Below are 20,105 nucleotides of genomic sequence, written 5' to 3'. Positions count from 1 at the left end.
ATTTTTCATTACCATAATGATTTGGGCTTTGTAGAATCTTTTTCATGTATATTCGACTGTGTGTGTGTGTGTGTTCAACAGGGTGTGCAGTGTGTTTCTTCTGCTGCACTGCCGCTCTCCTCACTCGGGAACCCAGAGGTTGAAAAAGAGAGCGCACACACACACACACACACACACACACACTCTGCAAATCAGTCATACTCATCCCCAGCCGTGCCTCCTGTCTATTTATTCCTCGATTCATCCGATTCTTTATTTATTTTACACGCTGCTTCCTAATGCAAATAGGTTTGCCTGCTCCCTGCTGAACTGTGGGAGCAGCATGGGACCCGGCGTGTGTGCTTCTCAGTGTGTGTGTGTGCGCAGGCGTGTGCATGTAGGAGGATGGGTGAGAGTTTATATGTGTGTGTGTGTGTTTGTGTGTGTCTGTGGGACCCAGTGAGTAATAGAGCCAAAGTCCTTATCTGTCACCAGAGAGCTGCCTGGCTCTCTCTCAGCTGTCAATCATCCAGCCCTAGAGACAAACACTCTGCTTCAAACACTATGAGAGGCAGAGAGAGAGAGGATGAGGGATGGATGAGGTAGAGAAAAAAAAGGGAGAGAGAGCAGGAGGGAGGTGGGGAGCGAAGGAGCAGGGAAGAGAAGGAGGGATAAGGAAAAGATGAATAGAAAGAGAAGGAGTGCAGCGGGAGGAGGCAGGTGTGGAGGGACGGGAGGAAAGTGAAGGACAAAAGGATAGAAGTTGTGATAAAAGTGAGGGAGAAGGAGGGAGGGAGGGTAGGAGGGGAGGTGTTATTTCAACACCTATGTTGTGTGTTCTTCAGGCCCCGCAGGTAAACTGGGAATGGAACTTTAAAACACTTCATCTGCATGAATTAGACAAGCCCCTTGAAAATACCCAGGCGACTTTTTTTTTTTTTTTGTTGAAAAAGCCACTCTTTAGAAAATGAAGTGGGAGAGAAGTGGCGAGGCACGTGCACGGACGTGCTCAAGCACACGCCCACACACAGCCATGCACACGCACACACACACACACACATTCTGGCAAAGCTATCAGCACTGAAATATTGGCATGACACACTTCAATATCCTGACGGGAGTGAATAGGATTTTTGATGACCTGGAGGCTTTTCTCTTTCAGCATGTTTGTATACGGGCATGTGTGTGTGTGTGTGTGTGTGCATGTGTTTGCAATTGAGGCAGCCGTCAGCTAGCCCTATACCCTGTCTGTCTGTCTGTCTGTCCTACTTTCCTGGACGCATCCCTCCAACCGCTCGGACTCTCTGCTCTTTGCAGCGGGCTAACTGTTGATTTTACCGCGGGGCTCCACAACCCCTGGGTCGAGCCGGGACTGCCGCTCCAGCGCTTTCCCCTAAGCCCTTAAAGCTTCCTTCAGCCGAGAACGGGAGGAGGCGTGAGGGGGGTGGTGGTGGTGGTAGGGGTGGGGGTGGAGGCGGGGGGGAAGAGAGGTTGAAGAGCCAAAGAGGAGGGGAAAAAAAGAGAGGGAGCAGCAGAGGGTTTGAGCCCCAAATCGCTTCAAGATGCGTTCCACTGGAGTCGGAGTAGCTGAGAGTCTGGGAGTCGGGTAGCGCTGCTCGGAGCCTGTGGGGAAACCGAATGGAAGCCAGGTTCCCATTTCGAATGGTGGATTAAGCACTGCTGCAGATACACAAGGCCCCCATTGGGATACACACAGCAAACACACACATATACTTGGACGTATATCCTTATGGAAACCTTCTCAGGAGTCTAATAATTCTCTTACCATAAACTATCCTTATCCTTAACATATAGATATTTCTTATTCTATTTGTAAACTTAAGCATGATCGATCAAAAATGAGGATAAAACAACTGCAACTTGACAAAAATGTTGGAAGGCGTACGGGAGTTGGAAGCTTTTAGTTGGAGAGACAGAAAAATAATGTTGTTTTTTGGTCTTTTCATGGGTTTTGTTGACATTAAGAAAAATATAGAATAACACCAGCCTTATCTTTTAAGCTGAGGTTCACACACACAAATAAACACGGATATACTACTCTGCTCTTTCGCTCACACCCTCAGCAAAATAAAAAAGATATGTCCCAGGAGCCCTGCATACTTGGTGGCCCCTAAGGGCCCCCTATGGATTACACTGCTCCTCTGACACCGCGGCCTGCCTGAGCTTAAATCGAGTCGCCTTTAGCTAAAGTTTCAGCCTCTCTGCACCCTGTGGCCTCTCCGGAGCAGAGTTGAGCCTCGACACACACACACAACCGGCCCTGCGGGGTCACAGATGGGGATAGGGGACCCTCCGGAGAACGCCTACATGCATAAACGCATGTGGAAACACACACACATGCAGGGAGCTTTGGAGCTGTAGGTGACCCACACTGTGGCAGGTCAGCGTCTCACCTCACTCGTTCACTCCCTGAGGGACGGCCCTTGGACGGTTCTCTCTCTCTCTGTGTGTGTGTGTGTGTGTGTGAAGCATAGAGAATGAGAGCCACTACATGCATTATAACCTTCAGTCCTCCAGAGCCAGGGGTGACCTAATTAAATTAGCGAGGTGGTGTTGGAGTGAATGAGCTGGAGCTCAAAGACTTTTTCCCACACCGGGCATTAACACCAGCTGCCACTATCCGTGTACGTGTATGCATATATGTCATCGTGAGCTATATACTTAAACACACTAAAGACCTCACTGGGAGTTATAGAGGGGGTCTGCAGCATGAGTTTGTGTGTGTCCGTCTCAAGGGTCTCCTTCGGCCTCTGTCGAGGGGTTCACATGCGTGAGGTGTATCCATTTGTGAGCTGGGGGGGCCTCTCAATCTCTTCTCCTCTCCCTCACACACACACACACAGATTTGTCAGGACCGGCGGTGCTCTATCACCACACACCTCCACTAGACGACCTTAATGGGCCCAATCCAGACTGCTGCAAATCATCCGGAGTACATGCTGAAAATGGGGGAAGAGGGGGAAAGGGGACACAGAGCAGGAGGAAATGGTGGTTTAAGAGTGAGAACAGAAAAAGAGAGAGATGGAGGGGATACTGTAGCCACGAGGAGGGACGTCAACAGTATGATTTTAGGTTTGTATGATTCCCCCAGAGGAGTGGTTCGGTTTCACGGTGGAACAATTCGTTCAGTCAGGACACAACATGTCTCCGCTGTGGCTTCATGGCTGCTGGTTAGTTCATGGCATCGTGTTCACTTCCAGACAGAAGCGGGAAATACTGCCATTAACTGTCGCTGTTGAAAAATTACAAAATATTCAGTTGCACACAGGAGCAGGATTATTAAACTAAAAATTAAACTAAAACGAAAATAAGCAGTGAAAAATATTTTTGGTAAACTGAAACTAAATAAAAACGATATGCTTTTACAAAAAAACTAAACTAAAATGATATTGCCTGGTTAAAAAAAATAATAAAAATAAAATAAAAAATATTATTTTAGCTTTAATAGATCATTACCAAAAAAAGGAGACAAAAACAAACTAAAACTTCTGTAAAACTAAAATTAAATATATAAAAACTAAATCTAAAACTTTCTGAAATAAACTAAAATTAAATAAAAATTCCAAACTATATTTAAATAAAAACTTATTGAAAATTCTGAACCATTATAACATTGGACAGGGGGAATATAACAGACAACAATTTTGATCATCGATTAATGAGAGGAAAAGTGATTTGCTCGTTTCAGCTTCTAGAATTTTTAATTCAGTTTCCCTGCTTAATACCATTTAAAATCAAATGTCTTGAATATTGAATATGAAATAATATCTTGAGTTTTGGACTGTTAGTCAGACAAAATTAGCCGTTTGAAGATGTTACATTTTGGCACTGGGGAACATTTCTCACTATTTTCTGACATTTTTTTGACTAAAAGATTAGAACAATCAAGCAAGGAATCTATAATGAAAGTAATCATTATTGATAGTTGCAGGCAGGGGAAAACAATCTTTGAGTATTGATTTAGAGATTAATATATCATTGCTTTCCAATGAAAAGCGGAAATTGATACTTGTTGCTGGACATTCGTAAACGCACGAAAAATTAGGAATAACTTTTCGTAAGATATCATAAGAACTGTTCTGTGAGTATATGTTGCAGAGACATGTAAAACGGTACTACAAGATACTGTAATATGCATTAAAATACAGTAAAATGAATTTGTAATACAAAATATAATACAAAGCAGAACATTAATAATAAAAAGATAAATATTAAAACGATGTAAAAATAGTCAGCTACTACAAGTACATGCAAAACACTGAGATTTCAAAGCATGTTCCTAAAATGCACCAAGAGTAGATTTTAAATTGTGCTCTAAATTGTTTTTCTGCACCACGATTAAGTGTTTTTGAACAAACTAAAATCAAAGCAAAGCTGCGAATTAGTGAGGTGACATATGGTTGGCTGGAGAGAGAAGAAAGATTGGTATAAAGAGAGGTAAAGAGAGAAATGAATAAAAAAATAGAGCAAGGTGGAGGCTCGGTGAGACACGGGATTGAATATAGAGCAGAACTCACTTCTGGTGAATGTTCGGAGGAGTCAAAAGAAGCCACGAACAAAAGTTCTGAGCTGGAGATGCAGGAGCAGAAACATGAAGAAAAAAAAACAGGAACAAGGATGCAAATGAGAGAGAGAGAGATGAGGAAAGAGAGAGAGAGAGAGAGAGAGAGAGAGAGGAGATGTTTGCTTGAGAAAAGTTTTCTGTTGACCTGAATATGGATGCGTTGTTCAGCTTTGTTCAAAGACGAGAAGAAGTCTTTCTCCACAGTTGGTTAGTTACTTTCTCTTCATGGTGCAGCTACAAGTTTCAACTCAATGCGATACGCTCATCTGCTGCATTGTATCGTATGGAAGGTATTGAACGCAGCAGGAGCGTAGCGACAAGAGACATGAAGGGTGTGTGTGTGTGTTTATGGGAGAGACAAACACAGTGTGTGTGTGTGTGTGTACGTGTTCTTTGTAAATGCCAAGGCATCCTGCGTGCCTCCATCCCGTGTCTCCGTGGTTACGCTGGGTGTGATATGTACTGGATGTGACACAGACGCTGCAGCATCCTGGACCGCCTCTGGACACGGGGATGAGAGTGTGTGTGTGTGTGTGTGTGATGACAAGGACGCCGTTACCTTCAAAGTCCCAGGATGCCAACTAACTATTCAAACACGGCTCTGCATCCCGTACCTGCTGACTGCCACCTCCCGTCTCTCCCTCCCAAACATCATCAGCGTCTCTCTACCTTTTCTCTTTTCCTCTCATCCCTCTCTCTCTCTCTTCCCCTCCCTCTCTCTCTCTCTCTCTCTCGCCATATGGAAACTATTACCGCCGTTGTCGTTTCTCACCACCAACATTCCTGAGGGCTTTCCAGCGCTCACTGACTTTACATCAACCTTGTGCTCCTCTCTCCTTGTTCACGCTGCTCTTCAGAGTTGGCTTATCTCTCATTCTGTCTCTCCTCTTTTTTTCTATTTAACCCTTCAGCATCCAGCTGTCCTCTTCTAGTCCCATATATGAAGATTTAAAGCTGCATTCATTGCTTTTTTTAAAGGGCTACTTGGAGTAATAAATATATATGTTATACGGTAGCAAACTATTACAAATTTAGCCACGTTAGCGTCAATTAGAAGTCGTGATAGCTCCGTTTTGGTCTCCACCAATCCCTGAGGGGAATATTAGGCTCTTTAGCTGCTAAATGCTCCGCTATGTTCACCGGCTAGTTGCTAACTTTTCTGTCTCGTGCTTGGTGCTGGGCAAGTAGTTGCTTTATTAGAGCTTTTTCCCTGAGAATGGCTTCCTGCTGCGACTGGAAATGAAGTTGGTGAGAGCGGAGTTTATGAGCCAGAAAACCAAAACAGTGAGATGCTAAAAGGCTCTTTGGGGCTTAAAAGAACTGCAGAGTTAGTGATCAATCTCTGTGGGTTCATCACTACGAGCAACCCCTTTAACATTATGCATTTGATCCATTGTTTATGCAAAAAAAAATATTCATTAGCGCACCTTTAAGGTTGGAATAATTTGATGTTTTCTATGACTGTACCATTCCATCAAATGCAAATATTCCTCATGTTTTGTGCATCATTTTATACACATTTTTGGCTCCACAGCATACGTTTGTGCTGACTGACCTACCAGTAGAACGGTGGGGTTGAAGAGGATACGTTTTTTGCTTTTAAATAGAAGCCATTTGTTCAAAATGTGCTCTTTACATCCACCTTTTTCGAACTAAACGGATGCTAATTTACAAAACAAAAGTTCTTGGATGAAAACCCAGCTTGTAACTTTCTGTCTCTCTCTCTTCCTCTCCCCCGCTGAACTCACATCCATTCCACCATTTCATCCATAATAGAAATGTTCGGAGGTATCTGGGCCATGCCTTCTAGAGAGACTCAAACTCTCATCAATTTACATTATAGCTCTCTCGTTCCCCCTCTGTGTCTCTCCCTAACCCCTCTCCGTCTCCCTCTATTTCGCACAAATTGTATCTCTATCCCTCTCCGGCTCTATACACACAGTCAAAGACCACTTTCTGCTGCTCTTCTCCAGGGTATATGGTTCTTTAATGAAGACAGTAATCATGATTATGGATATTTTAAAACCCTCTGTCTGCCCCGTGCACTGACGGAAGCGGGGCGTCTGCATGATGCCGAATTTCAAATAACTAAGTTATGAGCATCGATTATTAATTCCAAGAACAGCTTAAGATGACAAATATTGTGTCACAGATGATGCAGGAACTGGAAAACGTCCTTTAACTTGACGCTACAGTGAGGATCTAAGGCGCTTTATGAATTTGCAATGAACAATTTAGTGCTCTCAGACTGATATATGACTAAATTATTCTGTAAAAACATGAATGAGGTATTAATTCAGCAATATTTCATAGGATGACCTCACACTGATACAGCTGCAGATGATAATGGCGTTTTTTTTTAATGCAAGGCCGCAAGTTCAACCTGCAAAATGGGCTTCAAAGAGGCTCGTACCTGCGGTGGAAAAAGCCCTTTTTCGATTACAGAACCGATATCAAAGATGAGGTCAAGATAAAAGCCCGAGAGGAATTTAAAAGCTCCTGAATCTTTTATTGTAAACCTACCAGACGGACGATGTAGGTGAGACGTGCGGAGCGCAACCGGTCAATTTTGACGGAGCCGCCGTTCTTACAAATACTGTGTCAAAGAGAGAATGTTTTACGTACTCCCGGACATATGTTTTACATTATACATGGCTGGTGTTTCACAGCGTATAGGGGTACTGATTGCTACAGCAGAACAGTGGAAAACGATAGCCGCCGCAGTCCCCTCTCTGTGTGGGTTGCTCCATCGTAGCAAAGTGATTTAATCCAGCGCCGAGGCTTGGAATAATATTTTTCTTAAAGTAGGTAAAACAGTCGGTAAGTAGAGTGAGATAATTTTACCTTTCCAGATCTCTTGAATCATTCTCCTCACACCAGAGGAGTGTTTTTTTAATTCTTTAACATTACTTTGAAAGGAAATTAGTTAAAGCAAATGAAAGTGCGTCGGCGTAAAGTTAAAAGTGCGGTTTTAAAGGTTCCATGTGGGGCTTAAATGACATGTTCGAAATGGACGTCTTCCGCTGCGTGTGTGTGCGCTCATTGTGGCATTCTTTGGATAAGCACCTCTCCTGCAAATGAGACCCGGCGGATTTACTTTAGACAGCTACTAGATGGCCTGCAGGTGTTGCAGCTCAGCGGGTGTGTGCGCGCCCCGTCCCATAGAGTGTGTGTTCTCGCCGTAGCCGATCGGTTCGCTACTCTTTAGCGTGCGTGCTCCCCTGCAGTGCGTTTGACAGCGTGTGTACATTAAAAGAGGAGGTGGGGGGTGCACTCAGGAGCCCCTGTGTGTGTGATTACGCTGTGTATACCATGAGATTAGTGCAGACAGCTTTATGCGCAGGGCCCGCCATAAATCTCCGCCACCGAACCGAACACCGCCATCGTTTATTATTCCCTAATAGATCGGTGCTCTGCTGTCTCCCCTCGGCTCACACCGGGTTGTGGTTATAGCTCAAGGACGAAACCCCCGCAGAGGATGGAGGGAGGTCAAAGTTGACGTGGAGTTTTGGAGTAAATCCGCCACGCTGATTTCATTTTGCCATCTTCAGTGTCCTTCCCCTCTCCCTTTTTTCTTCATCCTTCTGTTTGTTTGTTTTGTGCACTTTTTCCACATTATGTTCTGTTGCAATCTGTTCTTGCTCTCTTTGTCCTTATGTGTGATGCTTTATCACTTTGAATCCCACGTCTCTCTCTTTTGTCTCCCGCCTCATTCTTTCACCATCTCCAGTATCTTCGTTTTTCATTTTTCTCTCACGGACTCGCACTCGTCTGCCCTCCCTCACCCCGCCTTCCCCTTCATATTCTCATGTTCGCACAGACATACACTGGCACACACACACACCGCCCTTGTCTCCCCCCCCCCCCGCCGGCTGCACCTGTGTGCCCGGCTTTTGGTCCGGACACGGCTCGGGTTGCCGCTGTGGAATCTGGGAAATGTTCGAGCTGTCCGATACGCCGCCCAGAGCAGGTACAACTGCAGACGACATGCAGATGGACACGAGAAAAAGACACACACATGGAGCTCAAAGAAAAAAAACGGCGTCCAAGGGGCTGGCATTTAAATGTTTGTTTTTGAATTTTATTGGAAATCAATTACAAACCGTCTCTTAGTGGTGTAAAATGGAAGTTTATATGTTGACAACTGCGTTGAAAGGGTGGGAGAGGAGTGGAGGGTGAGAAGCAGGAGGTGTAAGAGGTCGGGGGGGGGAGGTCAGGGAGACTGACACTTGAGTCTTCTCAGCTCAGCCCGGGGGTCGCGGCGGGGCGACGCTTGGGTTGAGAAAATGATGTTTCTGCCCTCATAAAAGAGCTGCGGAGAAGAAAAGAAAGGAAAGCTCCCCCCCTTCCATCTCTTCTTCCTCCTCCTCCTCCTCCTCCTCTTTCTCCTCTTCCCCCCTCAGTGTCACCTCTGGCCCCCTCCAACCCCATGTTTCAAAGTGTGGCCACATGAATGGCTCTATTGTTAACGGCTGAGAAAAAAAGGGGAAGGGGGGGAGAGAGAGAGGGAGAGAGTGGACAGCCGAAAAGAGATGAGGGAGAGTGAGAGGGAGAAAAAAAAGCAGACACTCGGAGACAGAGAGAGTGTCTCTGTCTGAGCAAAATGTGGCAAAAAAAAAAAAAAGAAGCAGAGTAAAGGGCTCAGGGCTGTGTCTCAATGGGATGATTTATTTAGACGTGGTAGCAGACGAACTCCATAAAGTTGTTTATAAGTTCACCTCACTTCACTTCCCCCTCCTCTCTTCTGCACTTCTCCACTGGAAGTGTGCTTCACAGCATCACAGCACGGCGGACGGGGAGATTCACGATGCCCACAAACCTTTTAAGGGGGATGATTTAAAGCTGGAGTAGGCAAGGGGGAGCAAATATGATTTCAAAAAAAAGTTATTTTTATAAAACGGTCACTATGTCCTGACAGTAGTGCGTGAGACCGGTAATCTGATGTGCCTCAGTGTCCTCCGGTGCTCCTAATGCAAGATTTCACAGACCGGAGGAAAACAAGCAGTAAGAGCCGAGCTGGAGCCTTGCCGTCTCTGAGCAGCTGTCAATCACTCGCGAACGCCAATCAAACGGTCAAACTAGGCAGTGCTGATCAAATATGAATCAATATTCTGTTACTGTAATGCCTATTTTCGCTCATAAAATGTTCTCAGAATCATCTTGTAGTGTACTGTTTAACTGTAAAATGAGAAAGTTTGTGACCCGGCAGCCATGTTGAGATCAGTTGAGGAAATACCAAGCACCGCCCACCAGCAAACTTTCTCATTTTACAGCTAAACAGTGCACTACAAGATATTTCTGAAAACATTTGAGAAGAGAAATAGGCATTACAGTAACAGAATATTAATTCATATTTGATCAGCGCTGCCTAGTTTGACCGTCTGATTGGAGTTTGCGAGTGATTGACAGCTGCCTCCGTTGAATGAACAGCCAATAGGAACGCTCTCTCTCTGAAATGACTGCGCTAGGTTATTTAAAGCCTGAAACCAGAGCCATGAGGAGGTGCAGAAGTCTAGTTATCTCTCAGAACACTTGAATTACAATATGCTGAAAGGTTATTTTGGAATTTTTTGCCCAATGATGCCAAAAATATTCGACCTACTGCCGCTTTAATGCATCAAAAACTGTATGTGAGCGGTTGTATCCTCGCCGTTTGAATGCAGTTCAGGTTTGTTGACATTGAGGGCGGAGATCCTGCGATAAATGCGCACTATTTTTTTCTTGCTCTACCAGATGATTAGATTGGGACAAGGTGTCCCTACCTCATCCTGTTTACACACACACACACTATCATTCACTCACACACACAAGGTTAACCTAGGTTAACTCAGCAAATCTGACACCCTGAACATGGAGCCTATCAGAAAATTGAGTTCTGTCGCAGCCAGGAATGTGCTGGAATTCAGTTTCCTCCTTCCCTTCTCATTTGTCCTTTTCCTCCTCTCCCACGTGATATTTTAAGGTCTTTTCCTTCAGTGTTTTGTCTCCGTTTCCTTTCTGCTTGTTCGCCACATTTCTTTGTTGTTGCTTCATACCTTACCTGACATGTTCAATATTTTTTTTCCACTCCCCTCCCGCTCTCTCTCTCTCACTTCACTGATTTCTCCCTCTTTCTTTCTTTCTTCCTTTCTTTCTTTTTCGAGCACTGCACCTGCCCGGTGGCATTTTACCTTAACACTCATCTGTGTGTGTGTGTGTGTGTGTGTGTGTGTGTGTGTGTGTGTGTTTGCTCTGCCATTCTGCAATGCAGCTCGACTGTGACTCAGGGTACCATCAGATACACTCGCAGAATGCGTCATGCAGGAAGCAAAAGGGGCTTGTTTTTATAAGATCGTGCATGTGTGTGTGTGTGTGTTTGTGTCAGTGGGTTTCAGTGTTCATGTTTAGGGAAAACTAAACCTGTGTTTGGATGTGGGTGGATGTGTTTGGGCGAACCTTTTGTGTTTAGCAGGAGGGCATTTGTGTGTGTGTGTGTGTGTGTGTTGAATAGATTTTTCTGTTTAGGCTGTGCAGCAGACGCCTCAGGAACCACCACCGTGTTTACAGTTCATACTCTATAAATGGTGCGAGTGCAATGGGCTTGCCCGTCTGAAGCCGACAGGAAGGTGAAATATGTGTGTGTGTGCGTGTACGTGTTGAGTGAAGCTGAGTGCCTGCCTCTCCAGTCTGAGTATTGCCTGATAACCCCGAGTGACCCGGGTAATGAGAAGTGGAACAGTGGCTTCCCAGCAGGCCTCTGGGCCCGCCTCAGCAAAAGCTCCTCCGCCGCTCAGTCTGCTTTCTCGCGTTCCCCCCCTCCGGTGCTCGCCGCCAGCCAAACACGCCAGCAGATAAAGCTTTGCGTCTCAATTTTTACAGCAGGTTTGAGGCTATTAGCTGGTAGTGCTAAGAGGTGGATGTAGACGGCATAGAGGGGGGAGGACGTGGTCAGAAAGATGCAGGTACAACAAAGGAGACTCATAAAATCCCTTTGTCTCGACCTATTAAAACTCTAATAGCGTGTCCTGTATAACTTGATATTGCCTTTTATCACATAATGGGGCTTTTGGAAAACAGGTGTGTTGTCCAGCAGCGTTAACCAAATACCTGCAAGACAAATGACATTCCCATCAGCTCAGGGAGGACCGGACCATGACCAGGAGGAAAACTGTGGAGCTATCAAGCTTCAAGTTAGTTATTTATTTCGACATTAAAATTTAGCTCATCTTGCTCTTGTGTTCGTCGTCAATATGGTGAGGGAGCCTTGTGTCTTTTATGTCTAAAAACCAGTAAGCTACCTCCAGGTCTGAAAAGTGAAGCCAATGTGCATTGCATTCTCTCTAACAGCCAGCAGGGGGCGACTCCTCTGGTTGCAGAAAGAAGTCTGATTGTATAGAAGTCGATGAGAAATTGACCCTACTTCTCACTTGATTTATTACCTCAGTAAACATTGTAAACATGAGTTTATGGTCTCAGTTGCTAGTTTCAAGTCTTCTTCAATACAGCATGATGTTCATTTAGTAAATTATGGACCCATTTAGAGTCAAATAGACCATAAAGCAGAGGATGCTTTAGGGCGTGGCTACCTTGTGATTGACAGGTCGCTACCACGGCGTTGTCCGGTTTGGGAGTTGTCCGTGTTTTACAACTTTATCCCTTTGACAGTGTGTTTTCAGTTCAGTATGGTCGCCTAAAAATGTAGCTCCCCCCTCTTGTGTCACTTCTGGTTGCAAAAAAACAAGATGGCAACGGCAAAAATGCCGAACTCGAGGCTTTGAAACCGATGTGTGACGTCTTGGTACCTACATCCACTTCTTGTATACAGTCTATGTTAAAAACATTGGCAGTTTGGGCGAAGTTTGACTTCACACATGTGGATCAGTTTACTTCTCATGGTTAGTGTTAGTGCTACATTGACTTTTGTGACTCTGGAGGGACATTTCTAAAGTCTGAGAAAATAACCCTGCTGATGTCATAGTGATGTCATCAGCTATCTGAATTTGGGCTTGGAGACCTCAATAATTTAATGGAAAGCTTGTGTTAAAACTGGGGGTGTTGAGTTTGTACAGATGTGGGCATTTAGCAGATAGAAAGGGTCTAACAAAAATGCTGTTAAGTTGCATTATGGGAAATGTAAGATCCAGTGGTTTTGGAGCTCAACCCACGCAAGGGAAGGCGAGATCTCTCAGCCTCTTTTGCTCCAATTCTGACAAAAATCTGTCTTTCGCAATACCCTCAACTTTATGGAAGTACAATATTAAATTCCTGTAGTGCCCCTTTAATTTGCACAATTATATCTGATGAGAAACATGCCTGCAAAGAAAGTTAATGTTTTTCCAGATGAGGTTATAACAATAAAAATCCACTTGGCCTCTTTCATCATGTAAATAAATAGTTAATTGGTATGAATATTTGTCAGCTTTCAAGTGGAAGCCAGAAAGAAAATAGTCACTGATTTAAGCTGATTGGACAAATGAAAGTGCAATTTGTTGCTAATGTGACATTAGTAGGATCCATTCAGTCTTTTTAACAGCACATTTACGGAGCATAACACCCGGCGTGTTCGTGCTTTGTGATCCTGCATTGTTTATTTTTTAATGGTCAAACAGTTGTCTGACAGCAGAACAGAGAGAATAACTAAGCCGGTTTGAGTGCTGTGACTGCCGAGTGTTCCTGTGGATTTGTTAGAAACAGAAGCGGCGTCTGAGTCAGAGGTAACGGAAAAAGAAATGGGCTTCTTATTAACATTACAGGCGTTTTGCTTCCTCCCACTTAAACATCAAAGTGTCACTTAACATTCTGCGAGAAAATCCAGCAAATCTCCTCCTCCTTTTCATCTTTTACCACTGTAAACACTTTACTTCTTTCTGCCAGTTATGTGACATTTATTTTAACCTGAGATAAAGTCGCTATGCATAGACTTACTTTGTGATTTCCCACTGTTGGCCATGCGTGCTAGAATGGAGCGTTAAAGTCACGACAGGCCTCGGGAGCGGAGTTGATGATAACTCATACTATTTGGCCTTATCAGAAAGAGATGCCCCTGTGCTGTGAGGGGGATGACAGAGTTTGAGTCATTTGTTGAGTTTATGCCCCTGTGACTGCTGTGTTTTATGTTCTCTGCTCTGGAGAGACCTCTGAAAGCTGTACAGCCACACAAGTCAGCCCACCGGCCCTCTATATTGCTTTTCAAAAAACACTTTTCATTTCAGCTTCTAAATGGATTTTGACCAATTTGGGTTTTTGCTGATATGCAGAATTCATTTCAATTTCCGTGCGAAATATTCCCTCAAAACCTGCTGCAGTGTTTACTCCCAGGAAAGCCATTTTACAAGCTTTAATGTTCAAAAAACTTTTTACTTTTCTCATACCGGCTGCACCTCTTTTCACCCTCTGTCTGAAACGCTCCGTTTTAGCACCTGTCTCTTTAAATCCCCCTCCTGAAAACCCCAGTCGGCTCTGATTGGTCAGCTGGTCCACTGTTGTGATTGGTCAACCGAACCAAACTCTTCGGACTCTGCTCCAGCTTTGCTCTAACTAGCTTTGTCTGAGGGCGTGCCAAACTAGCCGCTAGGCAGGTATAATGCAAATGTGTTACTTGGTGACATCACCATGTTACGGAAGAAAAGGCAGGACTTCAAGCAAGGCTTTTCAGGCAGTCCAGGCAGCCGATTAGACTGTTGTCAGGCAATTATATAGGCATTATCAGTCGCTATAAGCCCCATAGATGTGGGTCAATAGGGGCCCACTACACCCACTAGTAGGTTTTGTCATCTATTCACATGGTAGATCACTGAAAAAAGGTATAAAAGAACACAACAGAGACCTGTAGCGCCAGGAGCAGAAGCGGAAGAATGTGTAGTTGTCTTTTTGTTCGTAGATATTTTAACCCAAAAACACAATAAGTTGTAGTTCCTTTGCCTAAACCTAAAGAAGTTATAGTTTTGTTGCCTAAACCTAAAGAAACCTTTTTGTTTGTGTTCAAAATGTAACGTTTCATTCAGTTTTACATGTTAGAACGAGTTGCTTTTAAGTTTCATTTTCACTTTCATCAACATAGTGGGAGTAGTAGGCCCCTACTGACGCCTATTTAATGGCCTGATAACAGTCGAATCAGGCCGTTCAGGAGCAGTGTTTCTGTGGGAGAGAGTAACTCCCTTTGGCGTGGACTTTGGGCTTTTTAACTAAGGGATAAAACACAAAAGTATAATAGGTCCCCTTTAAGACCACATTACATCAAAGCTGTTCACTGAAAGCCACTAATGGTGACGATAATAAACCTTATTCAAGCATATTTCTGTTGGATTTAGTCAAGCTGTTGCATTCGAATCACTTCAGGCTGCAGGTTTCATCCCGTAGATAACATGTTTCGAATCGCCAGTTAGGCTATAAACAAACAGACTGCACATCATTCATATCAGACGCTGGATGACAGACATCAAAACAACTAATTAGCAAACTAATTAGCTGTACATACCTGTGATTTGGCGTTGGCAGCGCCGTTCTGCTGATCTGCGGCGATAGCTGTCTGCCTGTTTTCTTCCTCTACGGACATGCTTCAGTTCTCACTTCCAAACGTATAAAAAAAAGAAATGAGTGCCAGAAAGAAAAAAGTTTTCGTTGCTTGCGATATTTCTATTTCATTTACCATGCATACATTCACATGTGTGTATACATTGCAAGTCTTTGTGTTTACTTCATATTTGTTTGCAGTGTTTTGAATTCTCTGTAGCCTCCAGTGAATTCCAGGCTTTTATTTGAATGCCAATATAGCTCCCGTTCCTCCACTTGTGAGTGCCAGAAGTTCGCTTTTGCATACATTTGTCTACTTCAGAGATGTACATTTTGAGGCTAAACATAAAGTTAACTAAAGGTAATTTCTGTGGGGTAGTTGTGGTGAGTAGGAAAAAAGCATTTTCTAATAACTGCAGTCTTTTTGGCTTTGGATAGGGGGTTATTTTTCCCATGTGGATCATCAACTGGTGGTTATATTTCCTTACGTTTTTCCACCACTTCACAGGGTCAATAGGGGATTGTGTGTTAAAACTTTATTTGTGCAGTTGATTGCACAGCAGTTCCTCTGTAAAGACACCTGTTCTCAGTGAAGGAGAGGAAATAAGAAAGAAGTAGGAGAAATAAGAGAGGTAACCCATCTGTTGCTCATTCAGCAGCAAGGACAGGTGGCTCTGAACTGGTTTATTTTGCAGGAAGCAAAAGACTTTAATTAATCCCTGCCTCCGTTCTTTCTTTCTATTTTCTTCTTCCCTCCATCCAGGTTCAGAGACGACAAGGGCTACGTTCTGTACCCTCAGATCGGGGACCGGTTGGACCTCATCTGCCCGCCGCTGGACACCGCCAGGTCCACGCCAGAGTACGAGTTCTACAAGCTCTACCTCGTGTCGTCGCGGGAGCAGGCGGACCGCTGCGAGGTGATGGGCCCGCCCAACATCGTGCTGACCTGCGACGAGCCCACCCGCGAGCGCCGCTTCACCATCAAGTTCCAGGAGTTCTCGCCCAACCTGTGGGGCCACGAGTTCAAGACGCTGCACGACTACTTCATCATCGGTGAGTCGGGGGAAGCGGAGCGAACGCTGGAGATTATGGGATGGAGAGTGTGTGTGTGTGTGGGGGGGGGGGTTGTTATGATTGCATGGCTGATTTCTGATTGTGCCTGAATGTGTTTGTTTATTTCAGTGATGATGGTGATGATTGGGCGGGCGTGTTTAGAGTAATTAGGTTTGAGGATTGTGTGTGATCCGGCCCACGGGTGGCTACACCACAAGACTTACACTGCAAGAAATGACCAGATGAGACAGTTGTTTTTCAGGATATTTCAGGGATTTTCTTTAATTGACTAGCTTTAATTGATTTCACTTGTTTCACCTTTATGGGATTAAACTAGGGCTGTGAAGGGGAGACTCGTGGGTACCCATAGAACCCATTTTCATTCACATATCCTGAGGTTGGAGGCCAAAATTTAGCGCATGTTTGGAGCGTTATTTAGCCTCCTTTGCAACAAGCTATTATGACATGGTTGGTACCAATGGATTCCTTAGGGTTTCTGGTTTCATATGATGCCAGTATCTAGCTTTAAAACTGAGCCCGCTACAACCTAAAAATCGCAAGTTGCGTTAAAGAAATTTGCATTGACGCAAGGTCTCTTTTTTAAGCAAACGGAAAAAATAGTTTAATTTTTTTGCAGCGTGGCCCAGGATTTGTCCTTGTGCAACTTGTGTGGGATTCTGTGTTTAGTGAAGTATGGTTACATTTCTAAGAGTGTGTGTCTGTCATTGCTTTATCCTGCTCTGATGCTGCGCCGGCCTCGGGCCTGTTTATTGTTACTGCCAGCCTTGCTGTGACCGCAAACGGCGGAGCACAGTTTGTTTTGGTTTATTCAGAAGGTTTGTTTGGAGTTAGGCCGCGTGAAGACCCGATGAGGTCATTAAGGGCGAGCCGGAGTCAAGCGTTTGTATCGGACGGAACGATCTGCAAGTAAAGGTCGGCGTCAACCGAAACCTGCGGGTTGTTTTTAAGCACGGAACCAAGAGCCAGGAGCATTCAGCGCTCACAATGCACGCAAACACACACACACACACTTCTTGTGCATGTATACACACACTTTCTCGCACACCCACAAGTTTCCAGTACAAACACAAGCGCTGTAAAAACACCCCAGGAGTGAGCGAGTGAGCGGGGTAGACAAAGAGAGAGAGAGACCCTGTTTGATTCCCATAGCTCTCCTCCCACGCACCTGCAAGCTCTATTCACTCAGGTGTGCAAATGCTCTTTTCTCTTCTTTTCATCTGCGGGTACTAGAAAAAAAAAAAAAAAAAACTAAAAAACGACGGAACGAGTAGAGCCAGGAGGAGCAGGAAGCTGGGACAGAGATGGAGAGACAGACCGAGATAGAGAGAGAGACGGAAAGAGACAAAGAGAATACAAGATCTCTCGAAGTCTGTGAAGTCCCTCATGCCTCTTTGTGTTCTATATTTGTTCGCCGGTTTCAGGTGCGCTCTGGTTTTTTCGCTATCAGTCCTCGTAGCCGGCGTGTTTGTGAAGAGAGGTGAGGCACTGGGCATATTTCTCCTGCTCCCTGCATCATTATCAACATACAAGTATTTCTCTTAGATTAGATACGAGGGCGTGAGATAGCATGCGTCGGTGCAGCAAACCACCACGTACTGTATGCATGTGCACCCAGGGACTCCATGATACAGGAATTTTGCCTCGATAAGGCAGGAGGAAAATTAATGCAATCTGATACCTGCTGATACCTGATTCAATGACTGACAGATGTTGAACAGCCACGTCAAATATGGCTGCAATAAACTGACACTTACAGGATACTTAAAACTACAATTTCTTTATTTAAAATCCATTTATGTGCACATACACGTTTTAAACGACTGGGGTTTTGTATATCTTTATTATTATTATACTTGCCTCAAGTGCTTTATGGTGTACTGTAGTGGAGATTTAGCTATCTCTACGGTACACTTAATGACATTGGTGTATCATTACTATATCTTTTAAAGTCCGCTGTGCACCCAGTGTTCAATATTTGACAAAACATCTCACTTTTATTGAGTTGCAGCCGTGTAACACTGTCCACGTCTCATAGGTGTGGACTTAAAGCTGCAGTTGGTAACTTTAGTAAACAAACTTTTTGTCATATTTGCTCAAACTGTCACTCTATCCTGACAATAGTAGATGAGACTGATAATCTGTGAAAAAATCAGGTTCCTCTGCCTCCTTTTAGTGCTCCTAACGGCATTTTTGGTTTTGGCTCAACTGGTTTTAAGGTTCGCTTTCACTTATACAACATAGTAGGTGTAGCAGGCCCCTACTGACCCACATCTATGGTGCTTACAGCGACTGATAACGCCTATTTAATGGCCTGATTACAGTGAAATCGGGTGCAAAAGGAGGCAGAGGAACATGATTTTTTCACAGATTATCTGTGTCATGTATTTCTTTCAGGATATAGTGACAGTTTGAGAAAATATGACAAAAAAATATTTTTACTAAAGTTACCAACTGCAGCTTTAACATGTTGATTTTGGTGTCACAAAACCCAAATTTCTGGAGAGGAAAACACACGAGTGGTTGCCTCATGATCTGCTACTGGGCATCCATAATGCAGAAATACAGTATATACACCTAGTTTGAAGCGAGGTATATCATCCAGGGATTGTGTTAGCATTGTCATGGGGGCCTCTGTCGAACAACAATATCTTTTGGCTGTTATGTGTCAAGCCAACAGATGATGTTTGGCTTTCAGCAAGATATTCAAATTTCTCATACTGGTTATGTGTCGAACACACCCAGTCGACTGTTTACTCTTAAAAGCCAGTGCACACAAGATGTTTTTTTTTCAACATCTGTCTCGAACTTGAATTTTACGACATCGCAGTAAAATAAAAACAGTCATAAAACCCTTCGCAAATGTGGCCCGCAGCCTCCATTTTGCCTACCTCCTTTTCTCTCTACTCCAACTGTGAGTGTCCAGAGATAGAAACACCTTTATCTCTACACACAGACCAGACTGATCGATTGACAGCTCCAGCCCAAATCAATGAGGGCTGCAACACAAGGTCACACACACACAAGTGCAGTCACACATTTGAAGAGAGAGAGAGAGGGAGAGAGAGCGTCGGACAGGTGAAGAGACGGGGGAGTAGCTGATCATAGAGAGCGTTTGGTCCTGATAACTTATTGATAACGTCCGCAGATAGCTTGCTTTGATCATGTGCTCTTAATGAAGAATTGCAATCCGCCTCTCACCAGAGCTTCTGTGTACTTAATGAGGCTGGGAGATAATTAATAATCTACTGCTCATTTAGAGGAGAAGCGTGTGTGCTGAGTGGCCTTATAGGGAAGATTTCATGCATACTGAACACCCGGAGTCTGGTTACAGTAAATGTATGTTTGTGCATGTGTGTGAGGGGCACCAATGTATGCACAGGCCTCGGGGAAATCCTGTTTAATTAACCTATAGCATAACGTGGTTTAATTTGCAAACTGCTGCAGACCATGCAGGCACACACACGGAAAGTGTGTGATGTGGTTGGATGGTGGAACAGCAGGAGGAAGCAGGCCAGTGGAGGTTAATTTCAAAGTTAAACCCATTACAGATTACCGGTAACTTGCTTTAAGTCCACTTTCCTTTGCCACGATGATCCTCTTTAGGATTTCATTCCTACGTGATAATTTGTGTTGAGGTCAAGAAGTGGCATCACCGATCATTTCTAGAGAAAATCATGTTTGTGTCTTGGAAATCTTGCAAGAAACCTGAAAAAAAATCCTTTGTTTTTTTGTCACTAATGCATCACACATGCCACTGTTTTGTAATCAGATTACATGAATCCCATTAAATGTAATTCTTAACTTCTGCTTCCTGTGGAGAGGAGCGAAAGAGTGGGGAAATTGATTAGTTCTACTCATTGATTGATGTTTTCATTCATAATACAAGGTCAGAGTTTATGTAAACCCATTTCTCGTCACACTCTCTTTCTCCCCATCCCAACCCCCCTCCCTCTCTCTCTCTCTCTCTCTCTCTCTC

The 20,105-nt window shown here is 44.2% G+C and overlaps 1 protein-coding gene across 1 annotated transcript in view; it reads left to right on the top strand.

The window, feature by feature from the left end:
* Positions 1–20,105, top strand: part of efnb3b (ephrin-B3b) — an 86,793-nt gene that overhangs the window by 29,807 nt on the left and 36,881 nt on the right. The window contains exon 2 of the mRNA XM_074622815.1: positions 15,819–16,108. Coding sequence (XP_074478916.1) covers positions 15,819–16,108 — 290 coding nt within the window. The remainder of the gene's footprint in view (positions 1–15,818; positions 16,109–20,105) is intronic.

The sequence above is a fragment of the Sebastes fasciatus genome, chromosome 22, assembly GCF_043250625.1.
Source record: "Sebastes fasciatus isolate fSebFas1 chromosome 22, fSebFas1.pri, whole genome shotgun sequence".
NCBI lineage: Eukaryota > Metazoa > Chordata > Actinopteri > Perciformes > Sebastidae > Sebastes > Sebastes fasciatus.
This window is presented reverse-complemented; position numbering and strand designations above follow the sequence as displayed.